At 41.9% G+C, this 27,181-nt stretch overlaps 8 protein-coding genes across 10 annotated transcripts; 4 read left to right on the forward strand and 4 right to left on the reverse strand.

The window, feature by feature from the left end:
- Positions 1-126: 126 nt before the first annotated feature.
- On the forward strand, positions 127-1,266 carry RpS27 (ribosomal protein S27). The gene is made up of 3 exons (XM_020956167.2): positions 127-162; positions 768-987; positions 1,058-1,266. The coding sequence occupies exons 1-3, from the start codon at positions 157-159 to the stop codon at positions 1,084-1,086; spliced, it is 255 nt and encodes an 84-aa protein (XP_020811826.1). The 5' UTR covers positions 127-156; the 3' UTR covers positions 1,087-1,266.
- A 742-nt stretch (positions 1,267-2,008) lies between these two features.
- Positions 2,009-4,943, forward strand: bam (bag of marbles). The gene is made up of 3 exons (XM_020955927.2): positions 2,009-3,393; positions 3,725-4,095; positions 4,163-4,943. The coding sequence occupies exons 1-3, from the start codon at positions 2,882-2,884 to the stop codon at positions 4,663-4,665; spliced, it is 1,386 nt and encodes a 461-aa protein (XP_020811586.2). The 5' UTR covers positions 2,009-2,881; the 3' UTR covers positions 4,666-4,943.
- LOC110186663 (protein takeout) lies at positions 4,836-7,140 on the reverse strand. Its single transcript, XM_020955928.2, has 4 exons — positions 5,936-7,140; positions 5,635-5,872; positions 5,339-5,478; positions 4,836-5,274 (listed from the first exon to the last, which is right to left on the reverse strand). The coding sequence occupies exons 1-4, from the start codon at positions 6,018-6,020 to the stop codon at positions 4,970-4,972; spliced, it is 768 nt and encodes a 255-aa protein (XP_020811587.2). The 5' UTR covers positions 6,021-7,140; the 3' UTR covers positions 4,836-4,969.
- Positions 6,935-8,886, reverse strand: to (takeout). The gene is made up of 4 exons (XM_020955944.2): positions 8,048-8,886; positions 7,710-7,947; positions 7,498-7,637; positions 6,935-7,431 (listed from the first exon to the last, which is right to left on the reverse strand). Exons 1-4 carry the CDS (start codon positions 8,106-8,108, stop codon positions 7,127-7,129), a joined length of 744 nt encoding a protein of 247 aa, XP_020811603.2. The 5' UTR covers positions 8,109-8,886; the 3' UTR covers positions 6,935-7,126.
- Positions 8,887-9,566: 680 nt separating this feature from the next.
- Positions 9,567-11,127, reverse strand: Jhbp7 (Juvenile hormone binding protein 7). The gene is made up of 4 exons (XM_020956055.2): positions 10,818-11,127; positions 10,510-10,747; positions 9,988-10,233; positions 9,567-9,930 (listed from the first exon to the last, which is right to left on the reverse strand). Exons 1-4 carry the CDS (start codon positions 10,882-10,884, stop codon positions 9,729-9,731), a joined length of 753 nt encoding a protein of 250 aa, XP_020811714.1. The 5' UTR covers positions 10,885-11,127; the 3' UTR covers positions 9,567-9,728.
- A 1,999-nt stretch (positions 11,128-13,126) lies between these two features.
- Sil1 (Sil1 nucleotide exchange factor) lies at positions 13,127-16,192 on the forward strand. Of its 2 annotated transcripts, XM_086840529.1 has the most exons (3): positions 13,178-13,464; positions 13,529-14,666; positions 15,157-16,192. In XM_086840529.1, exons 1-3 carry the CDS (start codon positions 13,329-13,331, stop codon positions 15,194-15,196), a joined length of 1,314 nt encoding a protein of 437 aa, XP_086696655.1. In that variant the 5' UTR covers positions 13,178-13,328; the 3' UTR covers positions 15,197-16,192. The 2 variants fall into 2 exon arrangements, with proteins under 2 accessions (XP_020811463.2, XP_086696655.1); XM_020955804.2 differs by lacking the exon at positions 15,157-16,192 and having other exon boundaries at positions 13,127-13,464; positions 13,529-14,897.
- A 2,376-nt stretch (positions 16,193-18,568) lies between these two features.
- Cad96Cb (protocadherin Fat 4-like Cad96Ca) lies at positions 18,569-27,177 on the forward strand. 2 transcript variants are annotated; one of them, XM_086840532.1, is made up of 5 exons: positions 18,569-18,907; positions 22,040-22,341; positions 24,747-25,790; positions 25,853-26,582; positions 26,668-27,177. In XM_086840532.1, exons 1-5 carry the CDS (start codon positions 18,835-18,837, stop codon positions 26,898-26,900), a joined length of 2,382 nt encoding a protein of 793 aa, XP_086696658.1. In that variant the 5' UTR covers positions 18,569-18,834; the 3' UTR covers positions 26,901-27,177. The 2 variants fall into 2 exon arrangements, with proteins under 2 accessions (XP_086696658.1, XP_020811083.2); XM_020955424.2 differs by having other exon boundaries at positions 18,698-18,907; positions 25,856-26,582.
- LOC110186739 (phenoloxidase-activating factor 1-like) lies at positions 22,362-23,764 on the reverse strand. The gene is made up of 2 exons (XM_020956004.2): positions 23,485-23,764; positions 22,362-23,279 (listed from the first exon to the last, which is right to left on the reverse strand). The coding sequence occupies exons 1-2, from the start codon at positions 23,540-23,542 to the stop codon at positions 22,423-22,425; spliced, it is 915 nt and encodes a 304-aa protein (XP_020811663.2). The 5' UTR covers positions 23,543-23,764; the 3' UTR covers positions 22,362-22,422.
- Positions 27,178-27,181: the final 4 nt, after the last annotated feature.

Genomic DNA, 27,181 nt, shown 5'->3' on the forward strand with positions numbered 1-27,181 from the left:
GATAAATGTTGCGAGCGAAAACTGAAAAGTGTTGCCGGATCAAAAAACCAAAACCAAAAACCAATTCAAATTGTTATCTGGCAACATTGGCACTCAAGTTAAGTTGGCTGCGATTTACCCCACTTCCTTTTCCGTGTTAGCTGTGAAAGAAAAAACATGCCGGTGGGTGCCAAATTGCGTTAAAATGCATTTTAAACACAGAAAAATCTCAGAAAACGGAACTAAAACCTGGCAGGACCCACCGCCGAAGGGTCCAGTGTGAATGGAACGAGTGTTGACAATTAAACAGTTGCCACAGACGGCGGGTGCAGCTTCTATGAGTGTGTGTGGTGCCGCGGCCACGCATGGCGTGCGCCTGTGAAATTGCAAACAGTTGTGAAATGCGAACATGCTGATTTTAAGCCAGGAGTTGAATGGAATGCCAGACGGAATTCGCGGAAGTCATCCTACATAACCTAGAATCTCGAATTTGGCTTACTTCTTGCCTGTTTGTTGTTGTTGCATGGCACTGTCGCGGGTCGAGATTTGTTGATACACTGAGAAAAATAGTTGCTCGTAGTAATGTCTGATCACAGTGATTATTTTTAATAACTAATGTAGATTTGCATTTATCACACTGAATCAATGAAGAAAATTAATTTTTTAATTAATTCAATGTTTTGGCAAACCTATTCTTAAGAACATTTTAAGACTGCTTCTGACCTAAATCCTGCATTATTAGTTTGACTATATATACATTATTAATAAAAATGTTTTATTCATTACAGCTAGCAAAAGATCTTCTGCACCCTCTGCCCGCTGAGGAGAAGCGCAAGCACAAGCTGAAGCGCCTGGTCCAGCATCCTAACTCGTACTTCATGGACGTCAAGTGCCCCGGCTGCTACAGGATTACCACCGTCTTCAGCCACGCCCAGGGCGTTGTGGTCTGCGCTGGATGCGCAACCATTCTGTGCCAGCCCACTGGAGGACGCGCCAAGCTGACAGAAGGTAGTTTCCACCTCCCTAGGCTCCATCAGAATTTCCCATCTAATGCAGCTTTTCCTTTTTTTTCTTACAGGCTGCTCTTTCCGCAGGAAGCCACAGTAAAATGGGACTCGCGATGAACCACAAATTATTAATTTTTTAATAAAATCTATAAAACGTAAAGAAACCACAGAACCGATCCGAAAGAAAGCCTGTTGTAATTCAATTGCTGCGGTCCTTTGGTTCAATGTGCTTTGTGAATTAAAGAATTAACGATCTTGTGGTTGGCTACGTGAAAAAACAGTTCTTGTCGTATTTGTTTATAGTTGAGTGGATGTTGATAATGAGAATTACCAGCTGCGATGGTGTTGCTTGATTGGTTGGTTTTTTAAATGACCAGCAACTCTCAATTCAACCATTGTGGATGGAAGAAACTCTCTTGCGTGCGAGGATTCATTCGAGGTTTTCGTAGTTAATTCCCCAACCTAATTGTGCAGCAACACTTCAGGAATTTTTCACTAGTTATGCTTAGACCTAACAATTAATTGACTTCACAATAATAAAGAATGTTTCATAGGCTTTAAAAAGGAATTATTTGTGAAATCCTCTTTCTCGTCGCCATCGTTTGGGTGGCCAGTCTTTGGGAAATTAGAATTCAGCTATGTTTATAAGATAAATTTGATTTTTGTCGATGTGATCTGGAGTTGCTTGTAAGACTAGGGTTTAGAATAAATTAGTTATCATAGGAGACTGGTTTCATTATACCCTTGCAAGGTATTCAACTTTTAGCCAAAAGCTTGAAAACGCTGAGAAGGATTTTCTTCCGACCCTATAAATTATATATATCCTTGATCAGCATCAACACCAGAGTTGATATAGCCATCTCAGGCCGAAACAAAAAAAATTGAATCTTGTTAGAAATGTTATTAGGGCCTACATAACATTTTCAAAAATTTAAGTTTTATTTAACTGACTCGAAAAAGCATACAGAATTAAAATTAATTTTGTTATAATGATTTTGCTATTTATGAGTTTTTAAGCCTGGTTAATATTATAATAATCCATATGATCGATTCGATTCCATAATTCAATTGGAAACTGAAAGGCTATGTAAATTTCGGTTACCCGAAGTTAGTTTCTAATGTCATAGAACATCAAAGTGCATACATTTCTATTATATTTGAAGTCATATTTTTATGTAGAATAATATTTTTATAAATAATAATAATGTTGCAAGCAATTCATTTTGCAAATAGATTCGATTTTGCCTATAATACTCGGTGGCAATATATTCTGTTATTAGACTATAACGATTTTTTTCAAAAAGTTTTAACATAACAGCTCTAAAGAATTCACATAGCAATTTTCTGCAACGTTTATTTTAGGCAGAAAATCATGTTTATTTATTTAAATATAAATATTTCCCAGTGCAGTGCAGTGTGCCCGCAAAGTATTTCTTTTATATTCCCTTAACATTCCCCTGACGAAGGAAGAAATTTTACTTTTCATGCAACTGGTTACACTAAAAAAATAGGAGCTGCCGTACGTTTCGGACACTTTTATAGCTTATACTGATTTTTCCGCGTTTTATATAATTTTGCTTTGATAAAAACCTCAAGGATGAGCGCACAAGGCTCTTAGGCCCGAAAAATACGATTTTGCAAGAAAAAAACTAAGGATCTTTTGATTTAATACCAGTTATAACAGTTTGTGGTATATAAAAGCTTATTTTTAGTATATTTTCGCCAACAGATCGTGGATTTATGTTCACACTGTTTTGCCCCTTCCCCCGCCCCCCCCCTGACTCGACAGACAGCGTGGCACCGCGCCATTTTTAAACGGTAAAAAATCACTTGCAGACACAGACGCGGCGGCGGTACTTGTGATTTCGAGCGCGAAAAAAAAAACAATATAAAAAATGTTTAATCCACGTTCTTCCGGTAACAATGAGTCCACGGATGACCATCAACTCGACAACAATTTGAAGGAGCTGCAGGAGCAGCTCTGCTACATGATGGAATCCCACGAGATCGATCCGAAGACGCTGCCAGAAGAGCCCCCAGAAGTCGAGGTCTCCTCGGCCAGCAATGTCCTCTCTGAGCTACAGCGTACGTTCGGGGTGCTCCAATTGGACAGTAATGCGCCGACCTTGGAGTTCCACGGCTTGGGTTGCCCGAGGCAACAGAACCAGCAGCACAAGCCGAAGAGATCGCGCATACATCGCGGCGGCCAGCGATCGGCTGGGGGTGCTCCGCAAAAGAAGCAGAAGACGGGCAACGGGCAAAGCAACTGGCTGGTATCCGAGAAGAAGCAAATGCAGCTGCAAAAAGAGAATACATGGAATCTGAGCATGATCGATCGTGATCAAAATGAAATGACGCCCGTTATTAGCGACGAGAGTCTGCGATCGATTGGATTGTACGGCGATTGGTGAGTCATGGGTTGATGTAAAAAAAATAAGGACAAAATATCGGTTGTGAGGTACCGTTTTAAATGCTACATACATATGTACATATGTATGTATGTATGTATGTATATGTCGGTTAAATCTTCATAAATAGCAATGTTGCTAAAAACATGATGCGCAACACTATAAAGCAAAAAGTGTTGCTAGGGACATGCTGAGCAAGATCCATTAGTGGTGACAACTCACATATGCAAATGTATATATGTATATAGATGTTGCAGAAGCTGTGTTTAGTATCCAATAAGCTTTCTAAAATATTGTTTAATTAAAAATAATATTTATTTTAATTCGCAGTCTGGAGCATAATCCTGTGCTGCGGCTAATGGACCTCTTTAGGTCCCTGCATGATCACATGTCGACCGATCTGAGCTGCTCTCGCCAAAACTCGATGCCATCGGACTACTTGTTCGACATGCCAGTGAGGACGGCAATGCCGAACAGTTTGAATGTGCGTTACCAGTTGCAGGTGTTGTGCACCAAAGTGGAGCGATTCCTGCTTGGCCAACGACGGATTTTGGAGACGAATCGCCACTTTGACTACGAGAAGTACACTGAGTGCGACAAACTGTTAAATGGATCGACTGCCCATCTGAAGTCCTTCAAGCACTTCATGAGCGTCGAAATGCGCCATCACCGTGGTAACTTTGTGAATCCTCTGGCCAAACGTAAGTATCCTTAGCTGTGGCTCTCATTTGAGTTTCGATTTCATTCGATCATTTGTTTTTTTTCCAGACAATGCCCATCGCTTGGAGAATCTGTTGGGAAATCTGCGCGATTGGCTGAAGGCATCGCATTTGACTATTCATGTGTTCAACTGGGAAATGGATCTGGAGCATCGCTATTCGTCGTCCATGATTCAAAATCACCGTGCGTTGAACGCACGCGCCATGCAACTAGCTGCCGCCGAGGAGCAGGCGGCTCAGCCTCGCGTCCTCACCCCCGAGGAAGAACTTATTGGCAAGCGCTATCAGCTGGACAATGTTGTACTCTGTGCCGTCGAACATGAGGAGTACCTGTCGGCTCTGCTCGCCCATCCGGAGGCGTACTTCCCACCAAATATTGTGGCCATGTGTGAGCCACCGCCGGAGGGAACTGAAGCAGCTGACATAATTATGTCAGGCATGATGACAGAACCTTTCAACTGGATGGTGTTTGGCGACATACTTGATGTGCCGCCATCTTCGCCGCCTAAGCAAACCGAGCGCAAGTGTCAACCCATACGCTTCAGATGCTGAGATGGATCAGAATGGAGCTCAAAATTGACAATAACAAATAAGTATTGCCTATTTTCACTAAATTACAATATTTATAAGAAACAACAATTGAAAGAACGCAAGTTGGAGATGAGAATCCTTAAGGAGACAAACACGTATTCTTCCGAGTCACAATTGAAGTTGACTATCTATTTAATTTCTTAAACTGTTAGATGAATGCCAACAGTGCCTGTTTTTCTTTTTTATTTTACGATTGATTTGTATGAGGAACATTTAAAATAAATATTCACAACGTTAAACATTTTTTGTACTGTATTTCCATGGTTTATAGCACAAACAGGTGCTCGAGCGGCAGTTTGCCAAATATCCTGCCCAGAACAGACTTGGTGATCAGCCCGAAGGCCTCTCCAATGCTCGGCTTCAGTTCGTTGAAGATCTCGTGCCAGTTCTCGTTGATAAGGACATGCATGTTGTCGCTCAGCTCCTTCTGGCCGTTGAAGAGTCCTTCCAGGAGGTAGGTCACATGAGAGGGATCGATATCCACATTGGCGCTTTCGACCTCGGCAAAGGTCTGGTGCTCGCCCTTGTGCACGGCCTTGAATTTGATCTGAGCTCGAATCTTGCAGTCCTCTGTTATGTGAATGGACGAAGTTAAGATCGATCAGATGTTAGGGTAACTACTTGACCAACTTACTCAGTCGGATAACGGCCTTCCCCTTGCCCACAATGGGCAGGATTAGTACTCGGCCATCAACGGCGTAGGGTCCTTTTACGATTATTTCGGGCACATCCATGATCAGCTCAACTTTACGGCTGAGATCAGGCGTGAAGCCACTAAAAAACAAAAGAATATATATATTTTAACACAGAAAACACTTGGAAATAACTAAATTGGAGCGGATATAGAGCTGTTGTAAGACCTAGACACGCCTGGTATCATTATCTGCTCGGTAAGTTTTAAAAAAAAATATTAGTTATACGATTTCTTACCTCACTTGCTTGGCATTTCCCAGATGGAGGCCCAGTATGTCCACTTCGTGGAAGCTCAGATCAATGTTAACCGGGCTGTTGGGATTACGTGCGATTTTGAATGTGGTGACGTGCAGTGGATCTAGGGGGATCAGCGCAAGTTCTTTAATGCCGGTCTTTGCAAAGTTCCTCAGCACATGGTTGACACCGTTCTTTACACAATTCTGGTCCTGGATCTCGCATCTTTGGATACCCGAGGCTGCAGTTGAGTAAAAAGCAATTCGGGTAAAATTCTTAAGGCTAAAAGGGGGTCGAAACTCACGTAATTCGGAGGCGTGTCCCTGGACGGACACCGACGCACAGCCGAGCAGCAGCAGCATCAGGACAACGGGCAGAGTAAGATCCATAATTGATGCAGGCAAAACACAATTGAATACTGATACACTTAGTCGCAGTTGATACCACTTATATATCTTACCATATCACCTTATGTCAATTGAAATTTTCGGGTGTGAGCTTGAATTGTAACATGTTTTTGTTGCTGCTGCTGGTGTAAACCGCTTTTTTGCCTTTTTGCGTCTCAGGTTGAGAGGGAATATGACTTTAGACCGTCACCAGCTACCAAAAGTACCCGGCTGAGTCAGTTAAATGGATTATATTATTATAATAAACCAAACCGGCAGGCAGTCAGGCCAGGCGGCAGGCAGGCAGCCGAAGTGTGCTGTTATTGCCGGCAAATTTATTTTATGACTCCCTTTAATGAACCTCCAATTTGAACTTGAACCCGTTGGGTTACCAGTGGCACTTGAAAGCCATTGACACCGGCCATCCAAATCGCATCCATTTCGATTCGATTTGATTCAGACCCATGTCTCCTAATCACGTTTTGCATGTAATTCGCTCGATATATGCAAATTGGCCTGGCCTTCCAAAAATCGGTCATTAATTCCACATTGAATTCCTTCGACATATTCAAATGGCGCCTAATTAATGGCTGAGTAACAGCTTTTTTATCCCAAGGGGTTAGTTTAGGAGGATACTATCTGTCTATATTTCCTTGAGCGTTTAGATGTTTTGATGTATTATATTTTCTTTATAGGTTGACCTTTCCTCCTCTATAAGTTATTTACCTGCACACTCATGACACATACTTTCAGGCGGAAATTAAATATTTATACATTGGAGTCTCCCTCTGAGATAATTTGAATACAAAAAATTTAATTTTAATCGCTCTAACTACAGCTTTAGCACTAGAACTTAAACTTTGCTCCCTGTCATTTGGATGACTTCTAATTTATGTTTGGTTTGTAATAAAGTAAGCTTTAAAGTTCATTAAGTTTATTGTCACTCTATTAAAATTAAAGATCTAGATAATGGATTAGGTTGTTATAGTCTGTTATGACTAAAATAATTCCACAGCTTTATGGGTTGTGTTAATATGACTAGTCATATGAATATCCGTTGACTGGGATAACCTGAGATAACCAAGGGTACGAAAACTATTTAACTTTACCTACTCCTCCGCAAATAACTTGGCATAAGGACGATGGGCAAAGACGCCTTTGACCAGGCTATGCAACAATTCGCCAAAGGCTCGATCTGTAGACTGGCTCGTTTCCTGGTAAATGGCTTCCGAGTTCTCGTTCAGGAAGGCGTTCATATTGTCACCCAAAGCCTTGTCTCCATTAAAGAGATTGGTGAATAAATATGAAGTGGCTGCAGGCTTCAAAGACAGCTTGAACTTGGTAACGTCCAAGTAGGTCTCCCCATCCTTTACGAGTGGCTGCCCAGAAAACCTAACGATCATCTTAACGTTACCTTAAAGTATTTAGAGGAAAGGTTTATAGTTAATCCATTTGCAAAAGATCGGTGGGGGTTACTTACTCATCGACATGTTACTGACGCCGGTGCCACTGATGGGCAGTATAAGAACTTTTCCCTGAATGTTGTAGGGACCCACAAGGGAGTATGACTTAGAAACGGTCCTTATTTCATGTGGCTCCGTCAGATTTTTCCCAAATCCTCTAAATAGTTAAATATATATTAATTAGTTGGAACTTGATTCGTAGGATCACAATAATATAACAAGAACTCACTTTACTCCGACAACTCTCTGGTTCTTTAAGCCGTACAGCAAATTATCCGTAAAAGTTAGTTTTATGCCAACAGCACTGTTGCCGGCCTGGTTAATGACCATCTTATCAACCTTTAAGGGATCCAATTTCCATATGTTTAAGCTGGGATCCTCTTTCCCCGATCTCATGCTGAACATAGAATTGCAGAATTTAGCTATGCAATCGCCATCGCCGTACTTGCAGGGCACGGGATCATCAGCTGCGTGGGTATTATTTAGGGATTAATGAAGGGGATCATTTTATCACTTTTAGAGTTATTATTTTTAAGTCACTTTATATCCTTTTAGATTATATCTTACGGAACAAGGCCTGTGAACAAGCGATTAGGCAGAGAAGTAATGCAATAGCTAATCCGGGCATGTTAATGCGGCTTAAAACTTTGTGAAACTAAGTTGCGGGACAGTGTTTCGTCTTTTATTTATAGTCACACTTTAATTGCGCGACTTATAAGTTCCCATTACTTCTCACTTTAATAGAGAGAAACTAGTTTATATTGCATAAATTAGATTTATGTTATTGTTTATTCCTTATTTAACAATTATAATATTATAGTATTCAGAAACTCCGATAAAACATACACGTGTAATGTAATCTTGAATTTGTTTATAGTATTAGGTAATACCAAGGTGAGATTAAGTGAATAAATGCTTTTATTAAAGTATACTAGGTTCGGATTGACTTGTATTCCAGTCTAGACTGCCATGATAATTCGACAACTTGAATGAAATGAATAAATTAAACTCATTTAAAGGTCAATTAAATGCTTATTTGAGCGAGGATTAACTATCTAGTTTATATCACACCTATATTATTTTATTATATTTTTACTAATTTTTTCCTGAAGTGTAAATTAAAAAGAATATAGATATTTGAGTACAGGAAAAAAACTTAACTTCTTCGTATATATTTTTCACATTTAAAATTCTATAATTTTACTGTAGACGATTTAATTGTTAACTTATTCCAACAATAAAATTAAGGGCTAGCCAATTCCAAATATTAAAGCTGATGGATCGAAAACCACAATGTCATCGTGGGATGTCAAATTAAAGAGACGAAGTATAGAGGTTCGAGCCAGAAAAGAACAAAACAGGTCCCCCCTAGACTTCAGTTATCTTTAATGGCCAAAACAACGCCCCGTTTTACAGCCCAGCCTCCGTGGAGAACAAAAGCAACTAGTTTTTGTTGGCTACACGTATTCGCCTGCAGTTTATTGACTTATGGAAGATTTTAATGCAATTTCCAAGGTCAACAAGGTGTACCGTTTGGTACTCTTGAACTTTCCAGGTGAGGGTCCCAAGATGAGATCTACAGGCGCGGTCATAGCGATAGCATCTAAACTGCATCTAGACTAATTGTCCATATAATATGTGTTTTTGTATTTATACGCGTGTTTTTGATAAAAGATTTCAACAGAAGGTGTTTGTTAGTTTCTGTTTACAGAATTCGATTACTTGGAACTCATTACTTTTAAAATAAATATTAATCCAATTAAGTTTTTTTTAATAAAAAATCAGAAGGAAATCCTCCTGGCGATCAGATCGATTAATCTGTCTAATGTTAATATACGCAAATATGTAAATCTTTTTCGCTTAATATAAACGTCACTTAATTTCCACTTAGATTAATAAAATACTATTCAATAGGTTTTTCAATAGTTATTGCCCATTTTGCCTTTATGATCCAAATTGGCAATCAAAAGGCCGGCTTGCCAATCGGCAAATCGAATTGTTTGCCAAAAAATCGTATGCGACAGTTGTGCGGAAATGGTGACAAGATCTACGCTTGATTAAACAATGGACGCAGACAACCAACCAGTTATCGAATCATGTTTGTTTATTCTACAGTTTTAAAGCTTAGCTTAGCAAATATATGGACGATATGTGTTATGTCAATGGCCGGAATGCAACGCCCCGTGTGGTTATGAAATGCCGATGAGGAAATACTCGTACACTTAGTCTAAAGCCAAACGTGTGGCGTTCAGTTCTCCAGGAAGAGGTCCTCATAGGCGAACCGCTTGAACAGCTGCGTGAGGATGGTCTTCATGATCTCTGCAATGGCCACGTGGATCGAGGGATGCAGCTCGCTCCACACCTCCACCCAGTTGTCGTTGAGGAACTGGTTCAGATTGGCGCCCAGTGCCTGATCTCCGTTGAAAAGATTCGCCAGACGGATGTTCATCCTGGAAAAATGCATTCGATTTAAAAAGGAAACTTAGTGGTAGTGAATGAAGACTCACTTTTGTGGCTCCACCAGCACCTTCAGCTTGTCCACACTCAGGAAAGTGCGTCCATTGCGCTGCTGGGTTCCCGGCTTGAACTTCACCGAGAACTTGGGGTTGTGCAGGATAATCTCGGCATCGCCATCGCCACGAATGGGAAGGATCAGGATGCGGCCATCAGCCACGTACTTGCCGCGCAGAACGATCTTGGGAAAGGAGCCATACATCTCGAACTTGCTGGTGGCGGGATCGGGTCCAAAGCCACTAAAGGGAAATTCAATTTAAAGGATTGTTATAGTAGATCTGTGGGAATATGAATTCTAGGATTAAACACAGAAGTAACTAGTTTTAAAACCCAATACATAATTTATCTCATTTTAGTTTAAGCATTATGTTTAAAATAAACAGGAAGAAGAAGGCTTGACTTTGACTTTTTATGCGCTTTAAATTAAAGAAAGAACTTTTAACCCTCAATATGAGTTTCTTATTGCCCTCAATTCCTTAAGATTTTTAATTATCCTTCACTTATTTTATACTCACACAGCTCTGTCGAACTTCACACCCGACAAACCCTCCACATTCACATCCTTAAAGTTCAGCTTGAGATTCAATGAACCACTGCGTCCGTCGGAGATATCAAATCGCTTGACCAAGAAGGGCTCAACCTGGGGGAATCCTGCAGCCGGATAGCCTGTCTTGGCATACTGACGCACCAGCGTGTGGGACACATTGATAATGCAGGTGGTGTCACCAATTTTGCAGCGGGGCAACTCGGGAGCTGCAAGGATAAGTCCGGAAGATTAGCAACGCTTCCGTTCGAGGCACTCATAGAACCGTGGCAGACTCACGGAAGTTGGAGGCACCGCTGGCCAGGCAGATAAGCAAAGCCACGGAACTCAGCTGGAACAGTAGCATTATGGTTCCAAATATAAAACCGGGAACACAGGGAAATACACAGGTACGAAATTCACGGCAACGGCAACGACAACTGATTTGGCAAGCGCCCGACCAAGTTCAATGGCAAACTGTAAATTGGCTCTGGACAGACGGCGGCATTTATAAAATTTCTGACTGCCAGAGATTGGACGGATCGGTTGGATCGCTTGGATTGGAGTCGCCGACAACCAGTACACTTCATAGTTTATTCATTCCTGACTTGTCTCGCCCGCTGCCGCTGTTCGTTGTTGTTGCTTGTCGCCTGATTGGTGGCTATTTTTATTTATTCGAGTATCTCTTTCGTTTTGTTTTTTGGCTTCTCATCATCATCATCATTATCATTATCATTATCAGCGTCATCGTGTTCAGCGTGGTCATGATCATTATCATAGGCACCCCTAGCCAGAATTGGCAGCAACAATATTATTAATTAATATTATTAGCATGTGCCCGGTTTCGCGAGAATAGCAACAAATAACAATAAACAATAACAAAGGAAAAAGGCACGCAGGCAGCAGAAAATCAAAAGTGATTCTTATAAATTTTAATGCTTAAACCCGTCCACGTTTTTTCTACCAATATCTATATGTACTACACCGCACAATGCATTATTCAGACTATTTTGGCCTTTTTGTACTTTTTATAGATCCCCGAAACGGCATCTCTTCGCTTTGTTCGCACTTTATAATGAAGTGCAAATAATAATAATTCGTACTTATCAAAACCGATATTTGCTTTGAGATCAGCAGTAGCGCAGCAGAGCTTAGAACTTTTTTTTTGGGGATTTCCAAAGTGTTTTTGAAGTCACGGGTGCTAAGTGGTCACGATGGTTTTAAAATGAAATTGAAAGAACTCATTAAGAGCGGTGTCAAAGGTTAATGTTATAGGCGGACTTTTTAAAGAACTTTTTACTTTTTACTACATGTTAGAAGCTTTTAAGGAATTACATAGATAGCATTTATATTGGGTGTGTAGGTACATTAAAAAATTATTTTTTCAGCTCTATTTTTTAAGTGATGTATATATACCCAGTATCTATCTATCTTCCTAATTGCTTACTTTAAACTCTTCAACTAAACAATATTCTACTGCTTTTCAGGAGATGCTGTACTTCCACGGCTTAATTTCAATCCACGAAAGAATTTCCGTTTTGCACATCATACCCCCTTCCAAAGAGAAGAAGACCTAATTGATCTGTTGGCCAATAACTCAATTCCGAACATAAGCCAATTAGACATTATCGAACAGAGCGAACGACACATCAAAAAACTGGTTTCAACGGCATTCTTAATGGATTCACCACACAAAAGTTGCCCCCTGCGAGAAGATGGCTTCACTTTCAAACTATTTTGACAGGCGCCGTTGGGGTTTATTTAATTTTAATTCGACAAAGACTTCTTTCTGGCATTCGTCATCGGCAATTAGCATATTCTGGCCTGATGCTTTAGATATAGCGTATGGCGAATACTATGCGAAACCGGCATTTTGTTTATTATTTGGCCATTCAATTGGCGCCAGGTGAGTTCACATCATCCCAGAGCTTTATTTGCAGAGCCAATTCCTAGACGCTGTCGTAGACATCGATCGGGATTACAGCGGATTCCATATATATGCGATCGAAATATGTAGAATACCAGTTAATGGTATGCAAACACGATGCCTAAAATATGTTTTTTTTGTTTGCATTTGGTTCATCTGCCGTAAACGTGATTCGGCAAAAATGTTTAGTAATACTATCAATAATATCTGTTTGTGGACTAGTATTTCCACTTTGTAATTTGTTGTGGAAAGCTTGTGAATGGGTGTAACTTTTTAATTTTAAGGAATTCACGATGATTTTGGAAATTTTTTTAGGGTTCAGGTTTTAAGTGGATCGATTTGAATATTATTATTTGCTCTCCCAGTTGTTCAGATCAAAGTGCAGAATCTTAATACGTCTTATAAAAAAAGGGAAGCAAAACATAATACATTTTTTAATTCAATAAAGTTTATTTGTAAAATAAACAAAACTTACATAGCTAAGATATAGAATAGCTATTAATTTTTATCAAAATCAAACGTTGTTAACATTTTTATTTTACACATTTTTAAAAATAAATACAGAATAAAAATAATTATTGATAAAAAAAAGCAGAGAAAATAATAGTTTTTCAGAAAAAAAAGAAAACAATCCTTATCTTTCCCGGTCTTTTTTAAATAAAAACAAAGTAATCCCTTCTGAGCTTTTCAATATGACCAAAGTGTCGCGAACGGAAAGCCCGCTCTTTTCCATTTCAGCTTTATTAGCGAAAAAATCGGCGGTCACACTACTGTGTACGACCACATCAGTCTTAAGTTTGGATTTAAAATTTCTCACGAATGTCTTAAAATAGCAGGCGAAATACAGTTCAGAGTCATTAATAATCTAGAGCAAGAGAAGCAGCATGCGTGGCTATAAGTTCATTGCCTTTGCGGCCAGTGTCCTGGTCCTGGTAAGCTTGCAAGTGGCAGGGACAACTGAAACTGAGAACAAAACAGGTGAATTCGTGGCCACTAAGGAATGGCAGGTGATTGCGGAAGGTAATGGTTTGCTAAATAAACTTGCTCCGATGACGTGTACTAATCAAGGACTCTGGTTTTCTAGGACAAGCTATTCCCAAGGGACTCCATGTGCGGATAAATCTGCAGACGGGACTCAAGGAGGCGAAACTTCTGGACGAAAACGAACGTGGCACGGCGTTGCAAAGTCAACAAGAAGGTCAGGAGGCGGATGAGAATGAGCCGCTCTCCTTGGACTACAAGCCGGATATTATCGAGGAGTCGCTGCGCCGGGTCAAAGAGAAAAAGAAGAGCTACGCCGAGCTGCGGAAAGCTTACAAGGAGTTCCAAAAGAACTTTCGCACGGACGGCGAGCTGATCGTGCAGCTAATTGATCAGTACCGGAATTTTAGCAAGACGCCACTGGAGTCTGAACTTCGTTCCAAACTGGACTCCCTGGAGAACCTGGAGTACCTGCTGCATCAGATTGATAACGCCCTGTTGTTCATCGATAATGGCGGGCTGGACGACGTCCTCCTGCCGATCGTTGTCAACGATACAAACACTGCGTTGAGAATATCAGCAATGCGGGTCCTGGGCTCCCTGACTAGCAATAATCCCAAGGCGCAGATCAAGGTATTCGAGAAGAACTTTGGGTCGCATCTGGCGCAGATCCTTACCAGTTCGAATAATGCCGGAGAGATCTCTGCAGCGCTCCATGCCTTTGGAGCACTGCTGCGGAAGTTTCCGCTCGCCCAGCAGCGAATACTCTCCACTTCTGGCACCCAAGCCTTGATCAAGTTACTCCAGAGTCCTGACGTGGAGCTACGCAGCAAGTCCAAGGTTGTAACTCTCATCAGTGACCTGGTGCAAGAGAAGCGTTTTGTGCTGGAGACCAGCAAAGATGCGCCAGATGCCGCCTCAACAGTGGCGCAATATGTACTGTTGGAGTTCCAGCCCTGGCTACAAACGCACGGCTACTGCGCAGCGGTGGATAATGTGTTGGCCAAACATTACTTGCACCTCCTGGAGCAGCCAGAGATTGTGGAGCAGTTTGCCACTGCTTTGGAGATCACCGGGGACCTCTGCAGTGCCTCGTGGTCACAAAGCTCGGGACTGAGGCATGCTCTTCTGACAATCCGGAATCGGTATGCCAATAGCCAGGACGAATACCGACTGGAGGTCTCACAGGCCCTGTCCAAGCTCTGCGAAAAGCTGTTCAACAAGCCCAAGCACACCGAACTGTAAGCCTAGCCAATTATTAGTTAAAGTTCTTATTTATTGTAAGCTAATTTTGAATGTAATTCGTAGCTAAACCATAGACCCAAATTGTTCAGAGTAAGTTAGGTGAATTTAAGCTAAAACAAAACTAAGTTGCCAAGTACTTGTGATGCGAAAGTAATGCTCCTTCAGCGTAAAATAAAAGACCTTGTCATTAATTTTAATTTTAATAAAGATCAGGTATTAATATAAAATTCATAGAGTTTATTTATGTTTAGAGGTATGTATTTTGCTGATGCAATATAATTTTCTTTAAGATACCATACTTAGAACACGTCAGATGTAACTTCGAGAAGGGTTAATATTGTGTCCTACAATATTTTGTTGCCTACTTTTGGTCGCCTTTTCCATTGCTTAAAAATCTAAAACGATTTCTGTACAAGCTTACGAACTAAGTTATTTAAATTATGATCACTAATGCATCTTTAAATCCAAAATTCTATTAAAATCCAGAAACCAAGGAACGTCAAATGAAACTTCAACCCCTCAATAAAACACCTCAAGACCCATTTAAGGCTCGATAAGACGGCGAGCATAATCGACCAGGTCATAAAGTAAGTCAAAAGTGTCGGAAGGAAAGCAACAACCAATTGAAAGCATGGCCCAAAAAACTACTCGAAAGTAAGGGAAGCGAAAAGAACAAGGAAAACCAGGCACGAATCTAGCTGTAACTGTACAGGAAAGGAAAAGAAAGGAAACCGGGAGCCGGCTTCGGAGCGGGAGAGGGAGCGGGAGGGGCTTCGGGTGAGTGCAATTATGTGCCGGCGACGTCCAGTCCAAAAATTACTGCAATTAACAACAAGTCACATGCAAATGCAATGTCACTGGGGCTGAGTCACGGCATGGAATTGGAGTGATATCGGAGTATGGAAGCCTGGAAGAGAGCCAGCTCTTGCAATAAACCGGCTAGGACGCCGCCTTGGTTCCCATGACGACTCCACACAATGTAAACAGAGAGAGGCCCACAAAGCAAGAGAAAGAAAAAGAGAAGAAGAACAAAAGGGGTTGCAAAGCCGGCTCAGTGGAGCGAAACGAAAGCACAAGTGGCGGGCGGGAGGGGCGCCGTTGGATTCTACTCATCAATTTCAGCTGGGGCGCGTGCGCTCTGCCAGCAACCCGCTCCAGTAGTTGTTGTTGTTGTCATGGCACTGCCACCGCCGCTTTCCGTTTCTTTATTTTTATTTTTTTTTTTTCGGCTCTTTCGCGAAGAGAGGAGCTTGAAGCTCTCGAATGGAAACGCTTGACGAGTGATGTGGAAACATTTTCAACACACAAGTAAAAGCCAGCGTCCAGAGAGGCCTTCCAACGCTTATAGGAGAACAGCAGAGGTCGAAGTAACAGTGCCACTGGAAGGAAGGAAGTCTTTAGCATCACATTAAGTTTAAATTAAGTTCACATTAAGTTCACATGATATATACAAACCTCTCTTTCCCTCTCAGAGCTTTGAATTCGCTCCTCCTTTATAATAAATGAATCCCTGCTTTTGAAACATGTTGTCAGAGGGAAAATTAATTCCTGCTCTATACTTTGATATCTTTTAAGTAATATTATTTTAATTACCAACTGATACTAGTATTTTGTCCCGCGCTGTCTTCATGTGTGCTTGCATGTTGATAGTGGGCACAAGTCCAACCGACGCACACCGGCTTTACAGGCTGTTGCTGCCTTTATTGTTGTGTTTTAGTGCTGGTGGTGTTAGCACTCGTCGTTGCATGGTTGTTAGGGGGCACGGCTTTGGCAACATTACGGAAAATCAGTTTGTGTTAGGATCGCGTCGCGAGGAGTTCGTTCAAAGCTGCCGAGTGTTTTGGCTCAAACCGATTCGGTCAACATTGTTTTGTGTGCAATGCAATCATAATCATAACAATCCCTGTAAGCCAAAAGAATTACGAGTGCAAACCCCCAAGAAAAAGGATAAAGTGCGTGTTTAAAATGCATTAATTATAGTGAAAACATGAATAATGGCGGAATGTTTATTCTGATTTAAAACTTATGAGTCATGTGGGGAAAAAGGATTTACGGTTAAGAAGTGACAGTTTATTGGCTTAAGCAACACATTATTAAAAAATTATTTACCAAGAAGTACTTATTGAGTTTGATAAAAAAGAAAACCAAATTGAAAAGAACGAAGCAGTTTTAAAAAAATTCTTTTTTTTTAAACAAAAAGTGAAGGTTAATTCTTCTTCATTATATTCCTGTCTAGTTTATTGAATACTCTTGGTGCCAAAAAGTTGTATTAGAATTAATTTAGTTTTTGATTTATTTGTTTTAAAAGTTTTGCAAACAAACACTTCTTAAAAACTCCTTCGATAATGAACCACGTCAAATTTTAAAGATGATTCCTTCAGAAAACTAAATTTCAATAGGTTTACCCTAAATGTTTTAAAGTAATATATAGTATATCTTTTGATGAATCTCAATTTTCCCCGCTAAGCTTAAAAAGTTTATTAATATGGAAACTTTCCTTTTCTTCAATATTTTTTATGACACCTATTTATCACTGCCGGAATCCATTAAATTATTCCCCATTAAACTTCACCTCTGCTATAAATCAGTTAACACTTTTTTTTCCAAATCTCCTCCAGTGCGAAAGAAAAACCCGAGGGAAAACAAGTTCACCGCCCAAAGCGAATATCGGAAAATGTAAACGTTTTTGCACAGGTGAATGACTTTTTTGTGCGCTTCCGCGGGCTTCCGGTCAAAAAAAAAATAGCGTTTTCATTTTCGCCATCGGCCATCGGCCAATGGCCAGCGGCTGATTTGTATGCAAATGTTTGTCTGTCCTCCCAAAAACCCCTTGGAATACGTTCATAGAGCCGCCACCATCATCATCCTCCATGCTCTGTGCCCCGAGCACACACACTTTTCCCCACCCGCTGCTGGCGGTGTGTGTGGCATGCCATAAATCCTGGCCAGGAGGAAGCTCCTGTGCGCCATGCAAACGGGCTTTGGAAATTCTTCCACTGGGACCGACTATTCCGGAACCAAGGAAACAACAACAAAAACATTCTTAACCGCCTTTAGTGGCTGTTGTTGTCTTAATACCCTTTGAATTGGGTGTAATGGTTTTTTTAGGGCTAATGAGATCCAAGATCATCTCTTCGACTTTGAAGAATATATAGTAAATTATCACCAAATTTGGGAGTTCTTACAATCTCTGCAAAGGAGGACATTTATAAATTGATTTTCCTGGTGATGTCCTATGGGATACCAAGATACTTTATAAGGTTTTTAGAAGAAAACGAGAACATTTATAAATTGATTTTCCTGGTGATGTCCAAGATACTTTATAAGGTTCTTAGAAGAACTTCTTAAGAAGAATTCCAAGAGTCACTTAGTTGTATTAATTTATACCTATTTTTGGTATGATTATTGATATATCAAAACACATTCCTTTTATTATAAAATCTTTCTGAATAACCTAAGAAGAGTATTAAAAATCTGTCAAAAGATAAGAATTTCTTCCTGATTGTGTTATTCTTGGTGTTTTGCCTGGTGGAAAAAAATACCGCCAATTCCGTTGGTGACAACAACTAAGGCAATGTGTGGCAACCGACCAAGACACCCGACCAACAACTACCAACTTCCAACTACCAACTCCCAACTTTGAGGTGACATGTGTGCGACATTTGCCCCACAACCAGAAGACAATGAATGAGGAGGAACTCTATGCTAAATATGAAGAACACAGATTTCAGGGGGGAGGACTAAGTAGGGGGTGCTAATGTTCCAGTTGCTTTGGTTTCTGTGCCAAAGTCTTTTGTCTATCTAATAATCTTGTAATACCCAGCCTAGAAGGTAGTGCAGACTCCCCCACTCCCCCCTAGACATTATCCATTTCAAATTGCCATTTTGTCAATTACAGAGCAAAGAACAAAGGAAAAGTTGCACGAAATATTCTGGCGAGAACGTTTATGGCACATCTTAGATATACGCAAAATTTATGGCTGAAGAAAAGATAAAACTGCATGCAATAAATCAGAAACACTAACGAAATACATTCTAGTTAATCAAGGAAATAAAGAATATGGAATTCCGAGTGAAGTGAACGATAATTATATGATTTCTGTGGAAGTATTATGTTGCTCTAAGAAGCTTAATAAACTATCTTGAGTGTTAAGTGTCAAAATTATGTTGTACAAAATGTGGATAAAACTTTATTGGATATACTACGTGATCTGGTGTCTGTGCTGGCTTAATAATGGTAAGTTATATACAGAAAACTTAAGAAAAGAAATCACAAGTAATTAAGTCATAAATTCTGTGAGGTATTTGAAACTTTCACCAGTTTAAGATGTCATAAGGAAGGCAATTTATATCATAATAATAACTATATTTAAGATTTATTTGCTTTTATTGTGATGACAATTATTAAAGACCCTTAATAATAGTATAGTTATAAGCTTGGCATGCTGGTTAAGTAACTGCTGATCCCAGTGTTGTCTTTGATAATCGAAAACAAACAAAGTAATTAACCGCATGTAACCCTCGAAAAGTAAAAACTGAAAAATAGTGAAATTCCAAGCGATAAGTTCAGAAAACTAGAGAAAAGTCTGCGATGAATACGAAGACGTCAACGGCGACGACGTTCTGGTCCAACGATTTATGGCTGATACAACTTTTTACGTGACTAACTTGGCTCGTGTAGTATATAGACATACCCCCAAACCGTATCGGAATCCCAGTTCCCCCTCCCGTGGAGCAGTTTACCTTTTCTGGAGTGCATTTACGCATATATACCTATATCTACCGAGACTTGTGGTCATGAAGTTGTTGCTCCAGTTTGAAGTTCCATTTAGTGCATTAATTTCGGTTCATTACATTGTCATAGTTGAGTGAAATCATTACTCTACTTGGGCAAAGAATGTCTACAGCAGTCGGGGGTTTAATGGCTCTGTCACAGTTCAAGTTCTTCCCTAACGGGCTCTAAGATGTATAACTCTCAAATAGCTTGACCCGTGCCGGAAAAATTGATTGCAAAATATACCTTTTGCCTCTCTCGATGCTCACGATGTTTAACCAGACAGAACTCGCTCGGAGCGGAGCAACTTGTGGCTTCGACTACGACTTGGAATCCCAAAAAAATAAACCCCTTTGACGGATAGATAGTGAAGCAAAGTCAGTGGCCCAGACCGAGGAGTTTGTCGTTTCGGTGGCGTTTTCATGAAAATCACCAAGCTGAACGGGGCACTTTTTCTCTTTTCGTTGTTTTATCAAAAAAAAAAAAAAAAAAAATGAAAAAAGTAACCAAAACAAACTGTATGAAAATTTGTTTTTTCTGAACTTTTTGATTGTTGAAACTTTTCTTTACCATATGCTCACATATTCATCTACGTCTTTGGCCAAATTTGTTCAGCCGCCAACTCACTTTCATTTGGCTTACACACACTCTCCCTACCAACTTTGCAAAAAATAAATAAATAAAAGTAGAACTTACATAATCGGGAGTTTGGTCTTTAATCTCGACTTTATTTGTACAAAGCTTCGAGGATTTACGCTTGAGGTATTTGCACCTTATGGATGTCTCTATGGCGATGGGTTTTGGAACCCGCTTTGTTTTATTCGATGACTCTAATTAGTCTGGGGTTTTATTTTTAATAGTGTGTGCAATGCCTGCCACACATGCATTCGCCACTAATTAGTTGAGGAGGATCCAAAGTTGGGTAATCGAAATTTTGGTTTTTGCGGGATGGATGCCAATGCGTTGGCTTTACAAACTTTCCATTTTGTGCAGAAAGTAGCACAAGATTCATGTACGTGAGTTATCAGCAGCACACATCACAGAGATTGGGTAATAAATCCTCAGCAATTAGACTAATTTCAAAAACCACTTTTAACTGTCGAAGAAAGTCCGTCAGCACAGAGATCTCCGCCATTGCCATGTGCATTGCCCAATGTCACAACAATTAACCTACAATTGAGATCTTGAAAACGAGCAGAAGATTTCACTCCTCCGTCATATATCATCTGGAGAAAATCCCGCCGGAGATGACCCCCACTCAGGGTCAATTGCAAACCGTTTACCAGAACGAGCTGAAAGAAAAAAAAACACAACAAACAAACTGAAATTATACTGTTAACACATATCAAGAACTTGTTCTTCAGGCGGTCAAGGGAAGGTACATACATAGATAGTAACCGGAACCGGAGCTTGGGAAATATGTATGAACATACTTGTAATACTTTATAATAGCATTGCCCAAGAAAGGTGTTATGTCATGCTCCCATGGGACGTGAGTAATTGGGCTAAGGCACTTAACAAACAAATTTATGAAAGTGAGGGGAGATCAGGCTATTAATACTGCCATTAATAAGTCAAGGTGATAAAGGTGCCAACTTACAGAAAATCTTAACTATATAAAAAGATTTTACATCCAATTTACAGGCTTATAAAAAGTTAAAGACTTTGAAGTAAATTCAGTTTAGTAAAACAGTCTTATAATAAGTAATAGTATTCTCTTAAGATCATTGTAAAATTAACATTTAATGAGATAATATAACTTGTTGTCATTTTTCTCGACTCTCTGCTTGTTAAGGAATTAAAAACCTATATTAACATAATATCACTAAAGCTAAAGTAATTTTAAAGAGAGAAAATAATATCAAAATTAATGAAACACAAAGCTCAAAGTGTAGAAAATCGATTTAACTTTTCCTTAGCCATTTCACGGACGAACTTTTACCACTTTTGCATACGAGGAAGGGAAAGGCAAATGGTCTCCGTTCAGAGCAATTTGCATGACCATCTCAGGTTTAACCATTTGCACACTAACACAATTAGATATCAGAGCTTGTCCGGAAACTCAAATCAGCTGCAAGGCACCCCAATGAGGAGGAGCAGTCGAAAGATGTTGTTCCATGTGGCCAGGTGTGCCTGGTGGTGGTCGGTCGGTCTTCGCCTTCGAAGCTCTGGCCCAAAAATTGCAGCACTTGGAATGAAAGAAAACGGAAGCTTAGTAGAGCGTATCCGAGGTACGAGCAAACATGTCTGGCGATTCGGACAGGTGGCTCACTGGAACACACAAACACTGGACCAGGCACACAATCCGCTCCACACCTACCCTCTGTGGTGGTGGCTTCCTCTGCCTGTCGCTGCAATTTGTTTTTCATTCAAAATTACCAGCAAAGTCCGAAAGTAAATCTGAAAGGGGGAGAGTCCGTTCGAGAAAAGTATTCCTTACACTGAATTTTTGCCCAAAGAAAAGCTTAATTGAGTTGGTAACCGATATTAAAATAGGTCAAGCTAAGATTGTTAAAGAACTATGCTAGAGGATGCCTATAAATTCCAACCAGTTACACTTGTAGATAATGTTTTCCCTTTCCTCTTTTATTACAGCCACTTTTGGAGCCATACTGGACTCTCGTTGTTATCTCGAGGGCGGTGGCTCAGCGGAAAGTTTCCTAGCCACTGAGGATCTGGCGGTGGGTTCCATAATTGGCAAACTAAGGATAAACGGAGATCCCACTGCTGAGACGGGAGACATTAACCTTTCGCTGAGGGAGAAGAACGCTCCAGTAGAGATTGTGGCAGGCACCAAGGAGTTGGCCCTTTCGGTGGAACTGGATAAGGAGGGTCTGAGGGGTCCCTCGTCCATCTACGTTAATGTCATCTGTATACGACGGCACTCAACGGATCCGGTAAGATTACTACCTAATAGTTTGTTGTTTTTCAAGCTCAATAACTGTAATTATTTATTCAATTGAAATGTAAAATAAACCCTATATCATGTTTTTTAAAATCCAATCCCTAAATGGCGCGATACGCATAAATTGATGTATAATAACCGGCGGTTTTGAGGCAGTCTTAACCGTAATGCTGGCTATTCCAATGACGTAGAAATTCCTGGGCTTTTCGCCCTCAAATTCGATGCCCATCAGTGTACCGCCTGTCAGAGCAGAGTCCCTCACGTCCACCATTGCGCACAATTGGTTCTCGGAATTAAACGTCAGCCCGACTTGTTGCCAATTCCAGGCGCAAAACTCCGAACTGGCCGTCTGCACCACCAGCTTCGTCCGAAAGCGGTACTCGTCAGCCAGCGGTTCGACCTTGTTAAAGGTTTCTCCCCTGAATCCCGTCATCTCCAGGCGCTGGGCGATGTGATTCCCCTCGACCTCTCGCACAGGTGGCAGGCAAATGGGCTGGACAAAGTCCGAGAACTGAACATTCCCCGCCAACTTGGCCAATGCGATTTCATAGTCAAAGTTTTTGCTGTCATACATTGGGTGCACCACCAGCTCCTCGATATTCACTGCCTGCGGAGGCGGAGAGCACTTGAGGTTGTTCCCCTCCCGGCGACAGTCTTCCTTCCGGATATTTTCGGTGGCCTGCCAATCCCCAAACAGGATAAACGTGGCGTCTCCAAAGCCATAAGGTGTGAGCACGCATCTTGCGGAGAGAAGAGCATAGCGTTTGTGAATCAGCACCGCCGAGCACTTCAAATCAGGGTTCGGATCACTGGAATTTCCAAAGCCCACACGTCCAACCCACGGGTACTCGTCAGGTTCTGTGATTTGTTTCATATTGTAGAGCTGGGCCTCCCGCAGTTTTCCACACTCCAGGTCCAGACCCTGGATTTCTGAAATTAATAGAAATAATTCAGAACAATTTTGTAAATTTCTTTTTGTTTGGGGAAAAACCAGCTTTGAATAGGTATAGAAAAATATATACATATATATAAGTATGCACTTTTAAGCTTGATTAAACGTACATTTTCTTTATAAGCTACTTTTAGTATATATTTAGATGGGGAAATTGATTCCTTTAATCATTTACTAACTTACGTGTTAAGAACGCAGGCAACATCCCGAATATTAACATAACCACTTGGACACACTCCATTTTCAGTCAGTTTTCTAAAAAACTAAACCTATCTATCGAAACGCTAAACTAGTTTTCATTAAGCTTTTTATTAAGAGATGCGTTTCCATTGATGCCAGAAAGAAAATCCGATCAATCGATAAGAAATATCAATAAATCAGTTAGAAAAGCTCGTAGTTTCAAAAAAAGAAAAGGGAAATTTTCAATTTGATTTGATAAGCGACAACTGTATATATATATAATTATAATATTCAATAAAATCTAGAACGAAGGTAAACACACCGGAAAGAGTTTGACCAAAAATATTAAGTTAAAAGCTAGCAGTATTATTTAAAGCAATATAGTCACATTACAATATGATGGCTAAGCACTTGTCGATCAGGTTAAAGCCGCAAATTAATCAGTCGTTCGTCCGTCCTGGTCAGTGGCCCACATCGACCGCACTTCCTGTCGAGCAACCGCATTCCGCAGCTGCGAAGGAACCCTTCGTGCAATGGGCAGCGGCAAACCAATTAACCTATATTGCTCTAAGGTGCCGCCACCTCCTTGAACCCCATTTCTCCACTGGGAGAGTGCGTGTTCCCTTGGAGGCGCTTAACTAAGCTGGTTAAATTTTCGGTAAACACGATTCTATTCTCATGAAGTTGCGGCTTTTCGTGGAACTCTATAAACAATTGAAAACTTTTTCCTAGACAATGAACGCCCATTTCAATTTTAGAATCAACAAAACAACTCTCAACTCTGGTAGTTCTCCACCGCAGCTGCAAGTCGAAGAGCAATCGAAGGAGGAGGAGCTGGAGCAGGAGCGGCGTCTGTGGTTAGCCCCAGCTTGGTGGCCATAAATTAGCCATTAAGGCTTCCGTTTGCGGGGCTGAAAATGAGGATTGGGGGGTTGCTTGCCTTGGGTTTGGGGTACGTCCTGGTTTTGGGGCGAGTGTGAGGTCCGCTAAACATGCAAATGTATGCAGGACATTCGCGGTGGGCTTTGAACTCTCGAGGGGTCAGTGACCAGGATTACAAGTAAGGTGTTCGTCTGGTAGGTGTACACACTTGAAGAATTGCTTAGTCATCAGTCAAAGTAATAGGACTTCTTTGAGGTATACCAAGGACTGATTTTGAACTAGAAATCAATTGATTTTATATCTGAAAGTATTATACATTTAAGAAAATTTCTTGGATTATAAATATTACTTACCCATTCCCTCTGTTCATTTTAATCCTGCAGAGCTTCGTCGTCCCCGTGAATGTGCGCGTTACCGACGTGAATGACAATGCTCCCCAGTGGATCGGCACTCCGTACACGCTGACCCTCTCGGAAGTGACCGTTCCCGGGACGCGAATACTGCAAGGAGCTCGGGCCGAAGATGCCGATCAGCCGGGACCCTTCTCCACCGTGGAGTACCAGGTGCTGCCAGGTCCATATTCGGAGTTTGTGCAGTTCCTTAATCCCCTCGAAGGCACCCTGGTGCTGAAAAAGGCCCTCGATTACGAGCAGCTACAGAACTTCACCGTAAAGTTGCGGGCCCAGGATCAGGGCACGCCGCCACGTCACTCGGACACATTGCTGCGAGTGGTCATCACAGATGCAGATGATCAGAATCCAAGATTCCAGCGGGAATCCTACACAGCGGAGCTGCCAGTGGATGGAAGGCCGGGAGAGCTGCGCATGCGTCCGGAGCCACTGAAAGCTGTGGATCAGGATGAAGGTATCTGTGCTCCGATCCAGTATACGATAGTCCAATCCCAGGATGCCAAATACTTTCGGATTCATCCGCACAACGGAGCCATCAGTTTGCTGACACCCATTGGTTATGCGGACGTGGCCAATGGCGCCACTCTGGTGGTGAAGGCCACCCAGATCGATAATCCCGATCGCTATGCTCTAACCACCGTCCAGTTGACGCGTCCTGGTAGTCACAGTGACCTCAGTACCCTGGCATTTGTCCAGAAGAGATTTGTGATGAGGATCCGCGAGGACACGGCGGTGGGCAATCGAATACTGGCCTTGCCAACCAACAAACCAGGGAAACATCTAAAGTACACCATTCCGGATCCGGTGAACTCACAATTCTTCAGTGTAGGATCTCTGGGGGAACTGGTCTTGGCCAAGCCACTTGACTACGAGAAGATGACCAAGCATGAGTTCCAGGTGATGGCCACCGATGGAATGACCAATAGCACCGCCGAGCTCACGCTGGATGTGATCGATGTCAACGATTGGGAGCCACGATTCAGGGAGACACACTATGAGTTTATGGTGCCCAAGAGCGTGAGTATTCTAAACGATTTGCAGGGAGGTCCTTAAGCTTTCAACTTTCCATCCTTCTCCAGCAGTCCCTGCAGTCCCGAGCGGATTCTTTTGAGGGCGTTCTCATCGGTAAGGTGGAGGCGGCGGATGGCGATCGCAACGACAAGCTGGAGCTCTCACTACGGGGTCAGCATGCTGGACTATTCGAGATCGATGCCACCGGCAATATCTACATGCGTCCGGAGCAGTTGCAGAGCCTCAACGAGTCCACAGTACACCTGATAGCCATTGCCACGGATACGGGTGTGCCGCCCAGGAGCACCTCCGTCCCAGTCAGCGTGACTATGGAGGGTCTGACCTTGGCCCAGTCCGGCTGGAATAGCAGCATGCTGGGCATGTTCGGCATGATCGTGGGGCTCTTCCTGATGATCATCGTGGCTCTTAGCTGCTACATTGTGCGGTCCAAGAAGCAGGGCAAGAGTGCTTCCAGTGGCCTTGGCCTTGGTCGGAATCGTGTGCACAGCCAGGCGCACAGCAGTGTATCCTCGGCCAATCTGGTAACCCACGAGAAGCTGGCCGGGAATGGCAATGGCAACGGGGCCAGCGTCACCAGCGGTGGAGTTTCTGTGCTCCACATGAAGCACGGCGGCAATATCACCATGGCGAATCCGATGAACAATGGTCTGCATCATGTGGCCAGTGGAGCCAGCAGTAGCATGGCTCTCGGCAGTTCCGCTGCCCTGCTGGAGAGGGAACGGGAGCGAGAGCGGGATCGGGAACGACAGCGGGAGAGCTATGCAGCCACAGTGCGCAGTAAGTTAAACTCTTCCCCAGAAAAAAAAGAATGCTCTGCCCCAATCTCACCCGAAACACTCACTATAAGTAGTCTTTTTGCCAGGCATCGTTTCGCGCGCCTCCGCCAACGGTCAGCTCTTCGAGGAGGAGGACGAGATCGAGCACGACTCCCTGCAGACGGAGAATAACAACCGGAAGGTGGCGGCCACCGGAGCAATAAGTGGCAACGGGGTCACCACCATTACGACCACGTCGGCCAATGCCAACGGCTCCAATTTACTATCTGCCACCGATGCCATGGGCTCCTCGGAGAACAACTTGACGGTCTACTTCTAGAGCTGTGGCAGTCCAGCTAGCTGCTCGCGGAGTGCTTGTAAATATCGCTGCTAAGTCAGTTTAGGATTAGGTTTAGGCCCCTCCCCTCTCCACGCGCACAAGTGTATTGTACATTGAGTAGACCAAATATAGCATTGTAAACAGACCCCAGCACACACACACACCATGATGATCTAGGCTAAGTCCGAGCGATTTCCATTGTAAAGTTTTGCTTCCCCGATTTTAAGTGGATCGATTCGAGTGCGTCCAATAAAGTTTTCGAATATTAAAACAGAAACGTT

The sequence above is a fragment of the Drosophila serrata genome, unplaced genomic scaffold, assembly GCF_035046125.1.
Source record: "Drosophila serrata isolate PLE 108 unplaced genomic scaffold, ASM3504612v1 contig_382, whole genome shotgun sequence".
Lineage (NCBI taxonomy): Eukaryota > Metazoa > Arthropoda > Insecta > Diptera > Drosophilidae > Drosophila > Drosophila serrata.

Excerpts from the sequence above, each read along its gene's own strand:
- Jhbp7 (XM_020956055.2), bottom strand. The coding sequence starts at position 10,884 with ATGCTACTGTTCCAGCTGAGTTCCGTGGCTTTGCTTATCTGCCTGGCC. Across the intron at positions 10,748-10,817 it reads CAGCGGTGCCTCCAACTTCC|CTCCCGAGTTGCCCCGCTGC; the intron begins GTGAGTCTGCCA and ends TTATCCTTGCAG. Across the intron at positions 9,931-9,987 it reads GTGCTGGTGGAGCCACAAAA|GATGAACATCCGTCTGGCGA; the intron begins GTGAGTCTTCAT and ends GCATTTTTCCAG.
- RpS27 (XM_020956167.2), top strand. Across the intron at positions 988-1,057 it reads ACGCGCCAAGCTGACAGAAG|GCTGCTCTTTCCGCAGGAAG; the intron begins GTAGTTTCCACC and ends TTTTTCTTACAG.
- LOC110186739 (XM_020956004.2), bottom strand. The coding sequence starts at position 23,542 with ATGGAGTGTGTCCAAGTGGTTATGTTAATATTCGGGATGTTGCCTGCG. Across the intron at positions 23,280-23,484 it reads GTTGCCTGCGTTCTTAACAC|AAATCCAGGGTCTGGACCTG; the intron begins GTAAGTTAGTAA and ends TATTAATTTCAG.
- Sil1 (XM_086840529.1), top strand. The coding sequence starts at position 13,329 with ATGCGTGGCTATAAGTTCATTGCCTTTGCGGCCAGTGTCCTGGTCCTG. Across the intron at positions 13,465-13,528 it reads ATGGCAGGTGATTGCGGAAG|GACAAGCTATTCCCAAGGGA; the intron begins GTAATGGTTTGC and ends CTGGTTTTCTAG. Across the intron at positions 14,667-15,156 it reads AAGCCCAAGCACACCGAACT|AAACCAAGGAACGTCAAATG; the intron begins GTAAGCCTAGCC and ends ATTAAAATCCAG.
- LOC110186663 (XM_020955928.2), bottom strand. The coding sequence starts at position 6,020 with ATGGATCTTACTCTGCCCGTTGTCCTGATGCTGCTGCTGCTCGGCTGT. Across the intron at positions 5,873-5,935 it reads GGGACACGCCTCCGAATTAC|CCTCGGGTATCCAAAGATGC; the intron begins GTGAGTTTCGAC and ends ACTCAACTGCAG. Across the intron at positions 5,275-5,338 it reads GAAGGCCGTTATCCGACTGA|AGGACTGCAAGATTCGAGCT; the intron begins GTAAGTTGGTCA and ends TTCACATAACAG.
- bam (XM_020955927.2), top strand. The coding sequence starts at position 2,882 with ATGTTTAATCCACGTTCTTCCGGTAACAATGAGTCCACGGATGACCAT. Across the intron at positions 3,394-3,724 it reads ATTGGATTGTACGGCGATTG|TCTGGAGCATAATCCTGTGC; the intron begins GTGAGTCATGGG and ends TTTAATTCGCAG. Across the intron at positions 4,096-4,162 it reads TGTGAATCCTCTGGCCAAAC|ACAATGCCCATCGCTTGGAG; the intron begins GTAAGTATCCTT and ends TTTTTTTTCCAG.
- to (XM_020955944.2), bottom strand. The coding sequence starts at position 8,108 with ATGCCCGGATTAGCTATTGCATTACTTCTCTGCCTAATCGCTTGTTCA. Across the intron at positions 7,948-8,047 it reads TTGTTCACAGGCCTTGTTCC|CTGATGATCCCGTGCCCTGC; the intron begins GTAAGATATAAT and ends ATACCCACGCAG. Across the intron at positions 7,638-7,709 it reads CAGAGAGTTGTCGGAGTAAA|AGGATTTGGGAAAAATCTGA; the intron begins GTGAGTTCTTGT and ends TTAACTATTTAG.
- Cad96Cb (XM_086840532.1), top strand. The coding sequence starts at position 18,835 with ATGTTGTACAAAATGTGGATAAAACTTTATTGGATATACTACGTGATC. Across the intron at positions 22,342-24,746 it reads GACGGCACTCAACGGATCCG|AGCTTCGTCGTCCCCGTGAA; the intron begins GTAAGATTACTA and ends TTAATCCTGCAG. Across the intron at positions 26,583-26,667 it reads CTATGCAGCCACAGTGCGCA|GCATCGTTTCGCGCGCCTCC; the intron begins GTAAGTTAAACT and ends TCTTTTTGCCAG.